This window comes from Geotrypetes seraphini, chromosome 6 (assembly GCF_902459505.1).
Source record: "Geotrypetes seraphini chromosome 6, aGeoSer1.1, whole genome shotgun sequence".
Lineage (NCBI taxonomy): Eukaryota > Metazoa > Chordata > Amphibia > Gymnophiona > Dermophiidae > Geotrypetes > Geotrypetes seraphini.
Window position 1 is genome coordinate 99823064 of NC_047089.1, and position 16070 is coordinate 99839133.

At 46.4% G+C, this 16070-nt stretch overlaps 1 protein-coding gene across 7 annotated transcripts in view; it reads right to left on the reverse strand.

Moving 5' to 3' along the window:
• The window catches only part of RBM26 (RNA binding motif protein 26), a 946655-nt gene that overhangs the window by 806089 nt on the left and 124496 nt on the right, over positions 1–16070 (reverse strand). For all 7 annotated transcript variants that reach the window (XM_033948169.1, XM_033948166.1, XM_033948165.1 and 4 more), the window contains exon 4: positions 1413–1501. In XM_033948169.1, the coding sequence (XP_033804060.1) occupies positions 1413–1501 (89 nt within the window). The remainder of the gene's footprint in view (positions 1–1412; positions 1502–16070) is intronic.

Here is a 16070-nt window from a genome sequence, read left to right on the forward strand (position 1 = left end):
TCCCCGTTCAGCTCTCTACCTTGGAGCAGCCAAAAAGGAAGGAAAAGCCCCTCTAGAATATTGAGCAGGCATATCCGTATCCAGCAACAGAGACACAGAAGAGGCTCTACTATGCGACAGTGGAAGAGTCAGAGAGTGCCTACATTTAAGCAGCCTCAAAGGAGAAGACCCAGAAGTCCTCGGAGAAACGGAAAGAAGGAACTCTCCCAAACGGTCTCGAGGAGGGGGTTCTCAACCTCGACATGCCTCAATGCGGAGAGATAGGAGGCGAGGGAGGCAGCAGAGGTCGAGACCCATGCCCAGGCTGCACAGAGGCCTCGACGGACATCGAAAAACGAGGTACTGGAGACCGTCCCCTCCGTGGAGGGGACACCTTAGGCTTCTTAGAAGGCAAATGCCTTGAGGATGAGGCAAGCTTGGAATGGTGCCTCGATCGAGGTTTAAAGGATGGTGACTCAGGCCTGGAAGGATGAAGGAAGAGTCACTGGAAGACAATTGTCGAGACCTGCAAAGCTTGTCTTGAGGAGCTCAGGCTAGCTCGCAGGAAGCAGTGTCGAGGCAGGGGCAAGCTGGGCAAAGACCGACATAATTGTGTAGTCAGGATGGCCTTCAGCATATCCTCAAACATGGGCACCGAGACCAATGAATCTGGTTGGACAGGTGCAGCGCACACAGTGCGCTCCAATGAGGGCGACCACGAGGAAGAGTATTCCCTATGTTTGGAGGAAGGTCTCGTAGAGGCTGGCACAACTGCACTCGTTGCCTGGATTACCTGAGACTCAGTGGGAGGCTTCTTAGGTTGCGTACCTGTGTTTATTTGTGTTTATAAAATGACAATTGTACAGAATATTGTTTCTTTTTATACTTTAATAAAACAAGTTCAATATAAAATCATAACTATTCGAGCCTTGTGTGGATGGGATCAGATGGCTTACGGGGGACGGGGCGGAGAAGGGGACTGAGCTCGTGGGGACACGGCGGGGACCGAGCTCGCAGGGGACAGACAACGACAAATATTTTCTCCGTGTCATTCTCTACTCTCCAATAGAAAAGAACAGGGCCACTTTTGAGGAAAACTAATTTTTCTGTAAATTCCAATCCAATTTGGCCCATATACCCGATGAATATTTTCCGTTTTCCCAAACACCAAATTTGATTTCATTCCATTATTTTCAGAGTTGTTTTGCTCCCAGATAGACAGATCAGGCATTTTCGATCCATTATTTACGATTTCCTTCCAATATTTCAGTGAATTAAAGAGAACAACCATGGATCCCCATGTACTGTTAAGGGCAACATTTTGAAGACTCCCATCACTATCTACAATTCCAGAAGCCACACAGCTTTATAAAATATGTATCAATATTTTTATACAAATTAAGTGGAATCTAATCTGACTACTTCTACATTACCTGTTTTCTCTGTACCGAGAGCTAGACAGTGGAGGACTGTGATTCAATCTTCTGGAAAACTTTTTTTCACGTTCCTCCTCCTTAGTTACCTTCAACAAGAGTGGATTTACAACATTTGGAATTAACAGGAAAATTGTACATTTAACACTACTCTTTAAGAGACTCTGAAATTATGTCTAACTTAAAAAGCAAGGTAGATAACACAGTTCTCTAATTTAGCCCTTCTAGCTCTATACCATATTGCATAATTATAAACCACAAACTGAAACCATTTTGTGTTTTATAGCTCCAGGATGGGACATTAGTTCTCTGATTTTCAAAATCCTGCAAATTATTGCCTATTTGCTAATACTTAACGAAAAAACTAGAAGTGTGTGAAAGACTAAGAAAGATTAGGTTCTTACCTCAATAATCTTCTTTCTTGTAGATGTGTCTAATAGTCCTGAACACTAGGGTCTTGTATCTGAACTAGCAAGTTGATTGCACAAAACCGTTAAGCTTTCCAACTCCACCTCCTTCCCAGGGAGCTGCACCTGCCCCATCAGTTTGTACAGAAGTAATCAAGTAGCATCATAATAAAAGGCATAACAGAAAAGAGGAAAACAGGGAAAAATCTGACACAACAACGTTGTTCTGCTCTGTAATAAACATAAGAAATAACTTAACATCCAAATATGTACAACTAGCACAAATTATGTATAGAGCTCATAGCTACTCACATGACCTGCAAAGACTTAAACCAGAGTGTAATGGTCATGATGAATTATCTATATATTATCTTGCTTTATTTTAACCTCTCAGGGCTAAATGCTTAAAACTTTGCGGTAAAATCCAATGGGCCATTGTCGCAGCAATTTCAAAAGGTGAGTGATTCTCCAAAAACCTAGCATACAAATGAGGTTGACTGAGTAGCAAAGATTCACTAAATTTACATGTACCAATTGCTGGTGATAGCAAAGGGCATATGCGCAGAATAAATACAAAATTAGAAAAACAAACAAATTGAAGATTGGCAGATCCCACTGCTGAAGTCAAGCATCCCTTCCACATGGCAGTGAGAGAGATGCCCACTCCCTCCAATCGCCAAGCTATGCACTCCCAACACACACGTGCTTCCGAGGACCTCCATCTCCATCTCCCTTACCTTTTTTATAATGGCTGGCTGGAGGGATACCTACTCTCTCCAGCCAACAGGCCCATCTCTTCAAAATGGCGGGCATTCCCCTCCCTGATGCATCCTGGGACGCGCCGAAGGGACCTAAGACTCTGATTGGCCCAGGTTGTTTAACTTCCCTCTGGAGATGAACTAGGTCCATATATCTTGGTCTGCAAGGCTAATCAGGCACCACTAGGCCTATCATGCCAAGATGGATCACATTTCTACGAATGGCTAGACCGAACAAGGGCCATGGTGGAAACACATACAAGAGCTCGTTCTCCGGCCACGGTTGGACTAACATGTACAACCTCTTGTTTCTGAGCTTGGGTCTTTGGCTGTAAAAATGAGGCGTCATAGTGTTTACCGCAGAGGTCATCAGATCCCTATGTGGAGGCCCCACTGCCAAACTATGGCATTGAATGCCTGTAGAGACTAGTTCCACAGAACAAGAGTCTGCCGATTGAGAAAGCTGGAATGCACATTTTCATCCCTGCCACTTACATGACCGAGAGAACCAGCAACTGAGCCTCTGCCCACTGCAAGTTGAGCTTTTAGATGCAACAAGGTGTTTCTGGTGTCTCCTTGCCTGTTGACATATGCTACCACTGTTGCATTGTCCAAGGAATCTGACTGCCTTGCCCTCCAGAGATTTCTTTAGTACCTGAAGCACTAGACGAATGGCTCTGAGTTTCAGGCGATTTATGGACTACTTGTGCTGAGCCAGTCCAACATCTCTAGACTGGGTGTCCATTGCATTGACCCTCCTCCCCAACTATAAAAGCTGATCTGTATACAGGCATATTTGTTGCGTTTATTTGTTACCACCTTTTTATGGGACTGCTGAGGAAGACAGTGGTGATTGAAACACAGATCATGTCGGGTCCCATATTGCTATAAGTGGTTTATCTGTATGCAACAATTTGTTTATTTGTTCATAATAAATTTTGCCTGCATCTTGTACACCTGTCTGCATAAGAACATAAGAATAGCCTTACTGGGTTAGACCAATGGTCCATCAAGCCCAGTAGCCTGTTCTCATGGTGGTCAATCCAGGTCACTAGTACCTGGTCAAAATGCAAGGAATAGCAATATTCCATGCTACCGATCCAGGGCAAGCAGTGGCTTTCCCCAGACTATGGACTTTTCCTCCAGGAACTTGTCCAAGCCTTTCTTAAAACCGGCTACACTATCCACTCTTACCACATCCTCTGGCAATGCGTTGCAGAGCTTAAATATTCTCTGAATGAAAAAATAATTTCCTCCTATTGGTTTTAAAAGTATTTCCCTGTAACTTCTTTTCTTTGTCCTATGTATTATACAGTGGTACCTCGGCTGGCAAGTGCACCGGTTTGCGAGTGTTTTGCAAAACGAGCAAAACATTTGCAAAATTGGCACCTCGGAAACCAAGCGTGCCTCGATTTACGAGCGCCCCCCCCCCCCCCCCGCGATCCAGCACCACCCGCTCACGTCGCACCCTCCCCCCCCCCGCCGCGAACCGGAATCCCCCAGGCACCCACCCACCCGATCACATTCCTTACCCCCATTTGGCACTGGCATCAACGCACAGAACATGCCAGTGCCCGAAGATCTGCCTTCTTTGTGCCGGGCCTTGAACATCTGCACATGCTCTAGGCCTTCGGGTTCCCGTTCTCTCCGAGATTCTCGGATCTCTGAAAATCTCGGAGAGAACAGGAACCCGAAGACCTTGATCATGTGCAGATGCTTAAGACCCAGGACAAAGAAGAAGGCAGATCTTCGGGCACCGGCATGTCCTGTGCATTGGTGTCAGTACCGGTTCCAAATGGGGGTAAGAAATGTGATCGGGTGAGTGGGTGCCTGGGGGATGCCAGATCGCAGGGGGGGTGCGATGCGAGCAGGGGGGTGCTGGATCGCGGGGGGGGGCACCACGAGCGGGGGGATGGTGGATCAAGCGGGGGGGGGGGAAACGAGTGTGGGGATGGCGGATCACTCAGGGGGTCTTCATGAGCGGGGGGAGCAATGCTGGTTCTTGGGGGGGGGGGGTAGAGCAGCGCCGCTGGCCTCCAGGTGTGGGGGTGGGTGGAAACGAATCAAGCGAGTTTCCCTTAGTTCCTATGGGAAACTCGCTTTGATATATGAGTATTTTGGTTTACGAGCATGCTTCTGGAACGAATTATGCTCGTAAACCAAGGTTCCACTGTATATGTGAATCATTACACAAGTCTGTGACTAAAAAGCTGTTTGATTATTTTCATCTAATTTCTATATATTTTGGTGTGCTGAAAACAAATAAAATATTGAAAAAACTCCTAGACATCATGATTTGCCACAAAATGCAAAACTGTCTTCAATTTATCAATTTTTTTATATTATGGGTTTTTAACCAGATTTAAAGTCCAAATTACTATTAATTTAAGATATAAAATGCCAAAAAAACCTTAAAGGGGTTGTCCGAGTTAGATAAAAAAAATATAGCATTGTAAATCTGATGGTCAGCAATATATACATAAGCTAAGCAAATTTTAGGGAAAAAAATTATATTTCCTCATTTCCCTAGTTCTCTTCTGGCCCTTTGTTGTTATTTGCAGGTAAACAATCTCTGCCCCTCCCCCCGCTGCAAAGGGGGTGAATACAAGTGCTGCTCTGAGTGATATGTCTGACTACTGGGATACTCAGCAGCATGCTGTATGTGTAAGCTCAGCCCTGAGTCTGTGCTTTTAATGGTAGAAGGGGTTAATCTTTCCAGAAGAATCCAACGGGAGGGAGACTCAGGGCAGATAGCAGCAGCTCCAGTCAGTGCAGGGGTGTGTGGCCAGCATTGTGACGACTCGTATAAAGACAAAGAGCTGCTCTCTGCTGCAGTCCACACTTGTGCACAAATCATCATCAGGTTCTTGGTTCTAGGCTGTTAACACTTTTTTAATCGCAGTTCGTGTTAGCTCATCATTCTTCAACCGTTATGTTATGGCTCCGTGAAAGTGTATTAATTCGTCAGACAGTTTCTGTTTCATCTGTGGTGAATATACAGTGTTCAAGCAACAGCAGAATATTACAGACTTTGTGAAAAAAGTATACTTCGCATACTTTGGACTAAAAATTGGAGATCAAGATAAAGTTTGAGCGCCTCATAAAGTGTGCAAACAGTGTGTTGAGGACTTCTGAAACTGGTTCAAGGGTAAGAAAAAATCTTTCCATTATAGGATTACCTATGGTATGGCGAGAGCAAAAGAACCATAGTGACGACTGTTACTTTTATTCATGCGATGTGAAAGGGTTTAATTCCAAATGGAAGCATTCCATTTCATACCCAAATCTTCACTCAGCAATTTGTCCCATCCCCCATGGCACAGCTATACCAGTACCCAAGTCCCCTGCTACCTTGGAAGAGATACCTAGCTCCAATGAAGGTGAAGTCATACCTGAACCAGATGAATCAAATTCTTACTTTGAAGATGATACAAGACCAAAATTGTTTTCTCGGGAGGAGATGAATGATTTGGTAAGAGACTTGAATCTTCCCAAAGATGCCACTGAGTTACTCGATCAAGGCTGAAAAGCAGGAATTTATTGTTGCCAGGAGTGTCATCTTCATGGTTCAGACATCATGAAATGGAGTTCGTTCCTTACTTCGCCCAGGAAGACAAGTTGGTTTATTGAATCGATGTCAAAGGTCTGATGGGTCAAATTAAAATCCAATATGATTCAAAGCAATGGCGCCTTTTTATAGATTCTTCAAAAAGAAGTCTCAAAGCAGTTTTACTCCACAATGGTGTTTTTTACACCATACCTGTAGGTTATTCCGTACACTTGAAGGAAACCTACGAGAACTTGGAATTGGTTCTTCGTAAACTTAAATATGAAGATCATGGTTGGCAAGTGTGTGGGGACTTGAAGGTCTTGTGCATGCTGTTCGGGCAACAAGCTGGGTATACCAAATACCCTTGTTTTCTGTGTCTATGGGACAGTTGAGAGCGACAAAATCACTGGACCAAGAAGAGTTGGCAGCCAAGGGTGCTAACAGTCGGTGAAAAAAATGTCCTCCAAGAAACTTTGATACCTTCCCATAAAGTTCTACCACCTCTCCACATAAAATTGGGATTGATGAAGCAATTCGTAAAATCACTTCAAGAGATGGAGAATGCTTCAAATACTTGGTCACCAAGTTTCCAGGCCTGTCAGAGGCAAAATTGAAAGAAGGTGTGTTCGTCGGACCAGACATTAGAAGGTTTATAGTTGATCAAGAGTTTGTCAATACCATGACGGATCCTCAGAAAGAAGGGTGGATTGCATTTAAAGAAGTCGTACAGAAATTTTTAGGCAATAACAAAGATCCTCACTACAAAAAGATTGTCAGACGAATGCTGAAAGCATTTCAAGCTTTAGGTTGCCTGATGAGTTTGAAAGTGCATTTCCTCCAGTCCCACCTTGACTACTTTCCTGAAAATTTGGGAGCTGTGAGTGAGGAACAAGATGAACGATTCCATCAAGACATTAAAGAGATGGAAAGGAGATACCAGGGAAAATGGAGCATTACAATGATGGCAGACTACTGTTGGATGCTTCAGAGAGACATTCCAGATGCTACTCACAAGCGTAAATGCACCAAGAGGAGCCTCACAGGGAAGAAGAATTGAGTTTAGTGTGTGTAGGTGAGTTCCTTTCAGTTCAAAAAAGGATTTTCATGAAAAAAATTGTAATAAAACTTTAATTTTAGAAGTCTATTTCCATTTATTTTGAGATATTGCCTTATTTAACATAGTTACCTAAATTGTCAGGAAACGTGATGTCCTATGACAAAATAGAGGTCATTTTCGGATTCAGCGCACCAAAAAACATAAAGATTACGTGGAATAACCAAAACAGCTCTTGAAGAAATTTTTTTTGCAGACCTGTGTTATTGAAGCAAAGTGGGACTCTCTCCAGTAAGATTGTTACATTTCAGTTGAGACATCTCCATTGCACAAATAAACTTTGTGTGAGCCTTTCTGATGCAAGATTATTTTTGTCATTAAATGACTTTTAATAAACATTTTTGATTGGATATATATAATAGTATTTGGCAATTATTAAATTTGAAGCATTTGTTTAAACAGGATAATAGTGATCCTGTTTACACACCATGGGAGCCAACCTCTATAGTAGTTCCAAAATCTGCTTCAGTCTGCATAGCTCTGGAAGAAACACTTATCCCAAGGCCATGTTAAACCAGACTTCCAGGTACTCCAGGCACTGAGTTGGTTCCAGATGACTCTTCTTGAAGCTGACTATCCAGCCCAAGCTCTGGAGGAGTTGCAAAACATTTGAAATCACAAGCTTGCCTTCCTCCTTGTACGGAGCTCTGATGAGCCAATCAACCAAATAAGGGTACACCTGAATCCAAGGGCCTTGCGGAGGTGCACTGCTACCACCACCATCACACCTTAGTAAAGGTGTGAGGTGCCATGCCCAGGCTGAAAGGGAGTGCGGAGAACTGAAAATGCTGCTCCAGTACATGAAATCACAAGTACTTCCTGTGGGACAGGAAAATGGAATGTCACAATAGGCCTCCATCAGGTCAAGGGAGGAAAGAAATTTCCCTGGAGCCACTACCACTATGACCGACCAAACGGTCTACATATGAAATGTGGTATCTTCAGAGTCGCATTGATCGACTTGAGGTCTAGAATCGGTCTGCAGTCATCTGAGCCATTCTTTAGCACAATGAAGCATATGGAGTATCTGCCTGAACCCAAGTTTGCGTCAGGGACTGGCCAGCAGCTTTTTCACTGTAGCTTGAATATTGAGGGCTCTTTCCAGCCAGCCAGCGACGTTACAAAGCGGTCTGACAGGGGAGTACAGAACTCCATTTTGTACTCCTCCCAGATTATGTCTAGAACCCAGCAGTCTGTGCCAATCTGAGACCAGACCAGCCAACCAGATCAACCAAACCAAAAGGCCAACAGTCTTTGTGCTTTCTTAGTGGGTAGTGAGCAGTGAGAGCGCAAGGTTTGCTGTCTCCTGTCCCTACTGAATCTCTGACATGATCCCTGAAAGGGTCTTTGTGTCATCTGGCCTCCCAAATATATACAAAATCTTTGGAAGTCTCGAAAATTGTCCCGATCTGAACTCCGGGTCATCCAGGGTCTGCTCTCTGGTAAAGACATTGGGTGACAGTCCGTCACACTGGCCATCAAGACATCTAGGCCCTTGGCAAAGAGGATTTGCCCCTGAAATGGAAGCCTGCTTAGCGTGGCTTTAGAGGTAGTATCTCCCGAACATTGTCTGATCCACAGCATTCGTTGGGCAGAAATAGCATAGGCTAAGACCTTGCTCATAACTCTGATAAAATCATACAGAGAATCAGCAATATAATTCACCCCAGAAAGGAACTTTTGAGGATCTTCCCCATCTATCAGGTCAAAGGTCCAAGACAGACGAGTGTGACAAGCGCTGCGACAAAAGAAGACGCGACTGCCACTTTAATGCCTAGGAACAAAAGCTTCAAATTGAGGCTTAAGGAGCGTCCACTTTGTGGCCCTGAGGATCCTTTAACATCACTGATAAAGTGGACTTCCTCCTCAAGCGTCAATTTGAAGCTTTGGTCCTAGGGATTAAGTCAGCAGTCACGTCTTCCTGTGTGGAACATACTTGTCACACTCGCCTGTCTTGAGCTTTTGACCTGCTAGAAGGGGAAGATCTTCAAGAACTCCTCTATGGAGTGATTTAAATTGCTGATGCCAATTGGACCGAGGTCAGACTGAACCTCAACCATCGGAAAACTGCACCATGAAAAGGAGGAGAGGACCACGCAGCTGACCCACTGTTAGTCCCGGCCAAGCCAGGAAGGAGCCCATGCATGCAGCCTATGCTCAAGCTGCTGACCAAATAAAGAATGCGAGCAGCTATGCAGGGGATGGCCCCTGAGCTCTAAAAAATTCCAGCAGCAGGCTGGCTAGTTAGGTGTCCCCGAGGAAATGATCCTGCTAGCAGCAGACTTCCACTGTGCAAGTCTGTGTCTTCTCCGAGACAGAGGTCAAACAAAGTGGGAATCTCCAGGCACCAATCCTCTAAATAACATTTAGCAAAAATACCTGAAAATAATAAGACTGCTGAGCAGATCAAAAACACTTCAGAACAGCTTGCTTGCAGAAAACAAAATGAGGGGGTAGGAGCAGCTCACTGGGAAGGTGGAGTTGGAAAACATGATTGACAAGCAGCTTGCTAGTTCAGATACAAGACCACTAGACACATTGCACTAGAAAGGGGTTTTACTTCACTACAGCTGCAGTTGTCTTGCTAGGCAGCAGGAAGCGATAGACAGATATGGGAGGAACTACCTGTCCCAGAATGCACTGAGCTTTACAGTGCTGAGACTCATTAAGGAAGCAATTCAACCTTGCTGAGTCAGAGGGGCGGGACTCAAGCAGGAAGAAGGATATATGCCTACCTTAGAGGGATTCAGAGGTCCCGGGAAAGAGGATTCTCCGAGAGAGAGATTTCCAGTTCCCCTAACCGTGGGCCAAAGCAGAGTGACTGGGTTTTGCATGGCTGAATTAAGCCATTGATATACTGAAGGATGGACTCTTATTCCAGCTTTGGCTATAGCTATACCCTGTGCTGGGTGGACTATGTTAAACTTGTGTGTGAGGAAAATGTGAACTTTGTGAGATAACAAGACAGAAAAATAAAGCACTTTTTTGTTTATCTAAAAAGGGTGTCTTGGCTGTGTGTACACAGCCCTCTTTTTGCAATCCTACTTAGCCTGTCACATACGGTGTTTCTGCCTGGCTCTTAGCATCTGCTGCAAAAAAGCAGGACTCAGGTGCTTCAGGATTTGGGACCTCTACCCAGAAGTAGAGAATATGTTTTCAAAAGGCTAAAAAGAGCAAGATGGAAAACACAACAGCTAGTCAGTGCTAGACAAGCAGGATTTTTTTTCTGTGAGCTTAGAAAGAGTGAAAGTCTCCAGAGGGCTAAGCAGAATTAAGTAAGTTGCTGATTGCACCAAGGAGGCATGTAGCTTGTTGCTGAGAGCAGAGCAACAAAGAAACTCCAAGATGGGAATCTGGGAGCTATAATGGCAAGAAGCCTAGTTAGCCTTGCAGCAAAATCCTCTGAAGGTGGAGGATTACCAGCTCTGGTAGGGGGGGTACAGAGAAGGACTCACCTGGGTTAATCAAGAAGGCACCAGAAAAAAGGTAGTCTCCAAGAGGAAGCAAGCTCGGTGACCGGCTAAAAGTAACTGGGAGGCAAAATGTTAAGTGCCCTGGCGGGGGGGGGGGGGGGGGCAAAGGCCATAAGGCCCAAGGAGTTAAGTACCCTGGAGCCAGTAGTCCGCCAGGAGACAGACAAAAGGGTATGCCTACAGAGAAGAGAAGCCTCAGGAAAAATTTACTCAGAATCCTAAAGCCTTAGCCCAAAAGGATCAGCAGGTTACCAGAATGAAAAATCAGATGACCCTCATGGGAGCCTCTCTGGAAAAGCTGACAACAGAGCTAAAAGTGATGAGATGGACAGAGTGATGAGATACAGGAGCTCTGAGAGAAGAGGGCAGTGCTAGAAAGAGCACTATACAGACGCTGTATGACCAGTTGGCCTAAAGCCGAGCACAGCTGACCCAGATGAAAATCTCTAGGTAGAAGACTTTGAAGGAGTTGCAGTATATGGTTACTCAACACAAGAAGGATGTTTAGACAAGAGTTTGGTTGGAGAACCAGCATCAAGAAATCCAAAAGAGAATGACTAAGAAAAGGCTAGTACAAAGAGCCCAGGTTCTGGCCCAAACTCAAGACATGTCTCTGCAGGTGAAAGACTTACAGAGACGACTGGATAAAGAAAGTTAAGGAGGCCATGGTGGGAGCCTTACAGATTGCCAGCAGAGCACTGAAGTAGGTGCAATAGTAGCAGCAAAAGTCAGAGGCTAGGACTGGGCATCATGAAGCACTAACTCAGTGGCGAACCATGTGTGAACCAAGTAAACAATCGAGAACTGAAGGACCACAGTGGATAGAGAGAAGCATATCCTGTTCTCAGAAAGACGGCCAATCCACTAACACAAATTCTGGAAAGCCGTCACCAATAAGTCTGATGTGTTAAGTAAGTTGCTGCAGGACAATATGAAAGTCACCACGGGGCTGTTAATGGAAGATTAGGTTCTTACATTTGTTAATTTTCTTTCTGTTAATCTTCTCTGAAGTCCGTACAAATGATGTTCAATCCAAACCCACGAACCGGGTCTTGCAGAAGTTTGAGCCTCACAATTTCCAGCACCTCCCACATTGGCAATGGAGTACAGTGCTCCCTTAAGTTTTGTCCAGAACCAATCGATTACTACTGGAATAAAACACAAAGAAGGAATATGGGGAACTTCCCTACTGACATCATACAGTTCTGTTTTGCTCTGCAGCTTATAAGAAAACAATTAGTAAATAAATATGAAAACATGCAAAAAAACACAGCAGCAATAACAACCAACCTGCTGTGTGCAACAGACACTAACATCAAAGGAGCCAGTGGCTGAATAATACACTTACATATACAGGACAATCTTATACATGGCCATCTGGCGGAAAGGAGAAGAATTACAAGACTGGAAAAGAGAAATATCCGAGGTAGAAAAGCAGGTATTATCAAGGAAACAGAGGGTGCGACGTACGGACTCCAGAGAAGATTAACAGAAAGAAGATTAACAAAGGTAAGAACCTAATCTTCCATTGTTACATCTCCTCTGGAGTCCATACGTATGGTGACATACCAGAGCAATAGGCAATGTCTAGGGTAGGACAGAAGAGCCTGCTTACAATAAAGAGGCCCCAAAGGCGGTACCCTCACTAGGCACCACATCCACTCTATAAAACCTCGTAAAGATATAAAGACAAGACCAAGTAGCCAAATACAAATTTCAGCTGGAGAAACTGAGACTCAGCCCATGAAGCAGTTACACTCCTAGTTCAGTGCACCTTGAGAGAAGCCAGACGCTGCTTTCCAAAGGTGATGTATGTTGATCAGATGGCAATACAAACACATCTGGAAATAGAGGAAAAAGCACAGTTACTTACCGTAACAAGTATTATCCAGGGACAGCAGGCAGCTATTCTCACATATGGGTAACGTCATAGACGGAGCCCGGATGCGGACGCCTCACAAGAAGACTTGCTTGAAGAAACTCGATGTTTCGAGTCGCCCACATCGCGCATGCGCGAGTGCCTTCCCGCCCAGCACAGGGCACGTCTCCTCAGTTCAGATAGCTAGCAGAGAAGCCAACCAGGGGAGGTGGGTGGGTTGTGAGAATAGCTGCCTGCTGTCCCTGGATAACACCTGTTACGATAAGTAACTGTGCTTTATCCCAGGACAAGTAGGCAGGTATTCTCATATATGGGTAACCTCCAAGCTAACCAGAATGGGATGGCGGGAGTGTTGGCAATTTAGGAGAATAAATGTTGTAATACTGTTTGGCCAAACTGTCCATCCCATCTGGAGAAAGTATCCAGACAATAGTGAGAAGTGAAGGTATGAACCGAGGACCAAGTAGCAGCCTTGCAAATTTCCTCAATAGGTGTAGATCTGAGGAAAGCTACTGAAGCTGCCATTGCTCTGACTTTATGGGATTTGACTTTACTGTGAAGGGGTAATCCAGCCTGGGCATAGCCACCATCCAGTTAGTACGCTTAGAAATAGTATGGCCCACCTAATTTGGATCGAAGGAAACAAAAAGTTGAGGAGCAGTTCTGTGTGGTTTGGTGCGTTCCAAGTAGAAGGTCAAAGCACGTTTACAGTCCAGAGTATGAAGAGCTGATTCTCCAGGGTGAGAATGAGGCATTGGAAAAAACACTGGAAGTACGATGGATTGGTTGAGATGAAATTCTGAGACCACATTAGGTAGGAATTTCGGATGAGTATGAAGAACAACTTTGTCATGATGGAACACAGTGAATGATGGATCAGTAACTAAACCTTGCAGCTCACTGACTCGTTGAGCCGAAGTAAGGGCGATGAGAAACACCACTTTCCAAGTGAGATACTTCAGATGAGCCTTATCAATTGGTTCAAATAGAGGCTTCATGAGTTGAGTAAGGACAACATTGAGGTCCCAAACCACAGGAGGCGGTTTGAGAGGAGGTTTGGCATTGAAAAGTCCTTTCATGAATCTGGAAACCACCGGATGAGCAGAGAGGGGTTTCCCTTCAATAGGCTGAGGAAAAGTCGCAATTGCACTGAGATGGACTCGTATAGATACAGACTTGAGGCCAGAATTGGATAAGTGCAAAAGATAGTCCAAAACAGAAGATAAGAAGGAATGCTGAGGCTCCTTATGATGAGAAAAACACCATGTAGAAAATCTAGTCAATTCTTGATGATAGCATTGTCTAGTTGTAAGCTTTCTAGAAGCTTCTAAAATGTCTCTTACAGATTGAGAAAACTGAAGAGGGGTTATGTTGAGAGGTACCAGGCTGTCAGGTGTAGAGACTGCAGGTTGGGATGAAGCAGAGATCCTTGACTCTGTGTAAGCAGAGAAGGAAAACCAGGTAGAAGGTATGGCTCCCTGCTGCTGATTTGAAGTAGAAGGGAGTACAAGGGTTGTCTCGGACACCGAGGAGTGATTAGAATCATGGTGGCATGATCGTTCTTCAATTTGACCGGAGTCTTGAGAATGAGAGGGAATGGAGGAAATGCGTAGAGGAAAAGATTTGTCCATTCCAGAAGAAAAGCATCTGCCTCGAGGCAGTGAGGAGAGTACCGTATTTTCACGTAGATAACGCGCACCCATGTAAAACGCGCACACGGGTATAGTGCGCGAAAAACACACATTTATGTACAGAAATTTTTATATACCGCGCACACCCGTATACCGCGCATGCTGCCCAACTCTCCTTTCGCCCACCCCGACTCTCCTCTGGCCACCCCGACTCTCCTTTCGCCCGCCCCAACTCTCCTCTCCCCCTTGAAGTCCTGTCCCCACCCCGACGTCCGATTCAACCCCCCCCCCCCCACCGCAGGACCACTCGCATCCCCACCCCGAAGGACCGCTCGCACACACCCGCACCCCCACCACGAAGAACCGCTCGCACGCACTCCCACCTGCAACCCCACAGCCTCCCGACCCCCCCCATCATGTAGAAGATCCTACCGGTGTCCTGCTGCTTCCTCTTGGCGGTCCCAACTCCCGGACACGATCGGGGCAAGAGGGAGCTCAAGTCCTCTTGCTCCCCGACTCCCCGACACGATCGGGGCAAAAGGGAGCCCAAGCCCTCTTGCCCCGCCAACTCCCCAACTCCCCGACAATATCGGGCCAGGAGGGAGCCCAAACCCTCCTGGCCACGGCGACCCCCTACCCCCACCCCGCACTACATTACGGGCAGGAAGGATCCCAGGCCCTTCTGCCCTTGACGCAAACCCCCCCTCCCCCCAACGACCCCCCCCCCCAAGAACCTCCGACCGCCCCCCAGCCGACCCGCGACCCCCCTGGCCGACCCCCACGACACCCCCACCCCCCTTCCCCGTACCTTTGTGTAGTTGGCCGGACAGACGGGAGACAAACCCATCTGTCCGGCAGGCAGCCAACGACGGAATAAGGCCGGATTGGCCCATCCATCCCAAAGCTCTGCCTACTGGTGGGGCCTAAGGCGCCTGGGCCAATCAGAATAGGCCCGGGAGCCTTAGGTCCCTCCAGGGGGCGGGGCCTTGGGCACATGGTCGGTTTGGGCCCATGTGCCTCAGGCCCCGCCCCCAGGTGGGACCTAAGGCTCCCGTGCCTATTCTGATTGGCCCAGGCGCCTTAGGCTCCACCAGTAGGCGGAGCTTTGGGACGGATGGGCCAATCTGGCCTCATTCCGTTGTTGGCTGCCTGCCGGACAGGCGAGTTTGACTCCCGTCTGTCCGACCAACTACACAAAGGTACGGGGAAGGGGGGTGGGGGGTGTCGTGGGGGTCGGCCAGGGGGGTCGTGGGTCGGCTGGGGGAGCGGTCGAAGGTTTTTGTGGGGGGGGCGGTCATTGGGGGGAGGGGGGTTTGCGTCGAGGGCAGGAGGGCCTGGGATCCCTCCTGCCCGTAATGTAGTGCATGTTTGCTGACATAGTACATAGCGACTTGGTTGTCCGTCCGAACAAGAACTACTGTGTCATGAAGCAGATATTGAAAAGCATGGAGAGCTTTGAGAATTGCTCTGAGTTCCAACTGATTTATATGACACTGACGATCTGTACTGGTCCAGAGGCCTTGAGTACGGAGACCATCGAGATGAGCGCCTCCAGCGTAGGTCGAAGAGTCTGTCGTGAGGACCTTCTGATGAGGATGCGTTTGAAAAAGCAAGCCTCTGGAAAGATTGGAAGAGAGTATCCACCAACGGAGAGACTTCTTCAAGGAATGAGGGACTGAAATGTGTCGAGAAGGAGGGTCGCAAACTTGCGTCCATTGAGATGCAAGGGTCCACTGAGGAATTCTGAGGTGAAGTCTGGCAAAAGGAGTCACGTGTACTGTGGAGGCCATGTTACCCAGAAGCACCATCATGTGTCTCGCTGAGATGGAAGAGCGGGAAGACACTG